We start from the raw sequence: 1,315 nt of genomic DNA on the forward strand, positions 1-1,315 counted from the left end.
TGTCTGACTAGGTCTAAAAACTTGTGAAGACACTGCGAGTGTCTTCACCGCGCGTTGCCGGATAACCCGGTTAGAGGGTGGTTCAGTCCTCCTCCTGTCGGTGCCCTTGTTGCAGCCCCTTTTTAAGAGATTTGGGTATGGAGGAAAATAGAGAGGGTTGTGTTTTCTGACAATTGGTGAGTTCCCTGGAACACTTTTTTTTGTTCCTCTGTCAGTGTGTACTCGTTCCCCAAAAACCGTCTCAACGTGGCTGCCTGCACCGCATTCGTCTTTTCGGTCAGACCTGAAGCGAGCAAGAAGTCCTCAAATTCTGCTCTAAAAATCTCCCAGTTTTTGGCTATATCACCAGACATATGCATGCCCTCGGGTGCCAGAATACTGTTTGTCGTCATAACGTGAGTTTTTCTTGAGCTTTTAGTCCAAGAAGACCGCTTCTGACACCATGTTTCAGTCTGCAGCTTTATTTCAGTAACTCACAACTCCATCACATGTATATTCCCGCGCTTGCGGACATAGTACATCACAGTGTAAGCCTGTGTCAGCCTTCCGTTTACTAAAGCGCCAACAGGCGTCACTATATAACAGGCATTAACAGATGCCCATATCTGTAACAGCTGCCTTTCTGGGCTTCAATTCAACACAATCAAACTATTTTATGTTAAAATACTCAACAGATGTTTACTTCATCCCAATAACAATAAATATAAGCAGCATATATGGTTAATGAAAGTTGGACGGGGAGTGAGCATTGTTGAAACTGGTAATATACTATTTCGATAAAAAAGTTTGAGTGTGAGTACCGGGCAACGAGTGAAAGAAACCTTCTTATGTAATATAGCTTGTGTAAAAGTTACTTTGTTGGGGACATGTGGGATGTGTAAATGTAATGTATGGGTCCTATAGCCAGGACACATGCACATGCACATGCGCACACGCAGCGCACAACACACACACACAACACTACACACACACACACACACACACACACACACACACACACACACACACACACACACACACGACACACCACACACACCACACACACAACACACCACACACACGACAGTAAGGGCGGTGTTCCAACGGGGGGGTTGGTGACCCAACGTATTAAGAGTGGTGTAGACAGACGAGAGCGGTAAGGGAGTCATACAGAAGACTCGTTAAGACTCAGACTGTCCACTGAAACTTCTTCTCCTCGCTACTCTAACTCGTAGGTCGAATCAGTGTTTTTTTTCTGCTCGGTGTCCTGTCGGCTAGTCGCCCGGTTTTTTGTTCATCTCGCTAAATAATAATTACACGTAGATTGTTGACATTT

At 45.0% G+C, this 1,315-nt stretch overlaps 1 protein-coding gene across 1 annotated transcript in view; it reads right to left on the reverse strand.

Moving 5' to 3' along the window:
* The window catches only part of LOC104955399 (phosphoinositide 3-kinase regulatory subunit 6-like), a 5,205-nt gene extending 4,846 nt beyond the window's left edge, over positions 1 to 359 (reverse strand). The window contains exon 1 of the mRNA XM_010782726.1: positions 223 to 359. Within this exon, the coding sequence (XP_010781028.1) occupies positions 223 to 359 (137 nt within the window). The remainder of the gene's footprint in view (positions 1 to 222) is intronic.
* Between the last annotated feature and the right edge of the window lie 956 nt (positions 360 to 1,315).

The sequence above is a fragment of the Notothenia coriiceps genome, unplaced genomic scaffold (assembly GCF_000735185.1).
Source record: "Notothenia coriiceps isolate Sejong01 unplaced genomic scaffold, NC01 NC01_scaffold00024667, whole genome shotgun sequence".
NCBI lineage: Eukaryota > Metazoa > Chordata > Actinopteri > Perciformes > Nototheniidae > Notothenia > Notothenia coriiceps.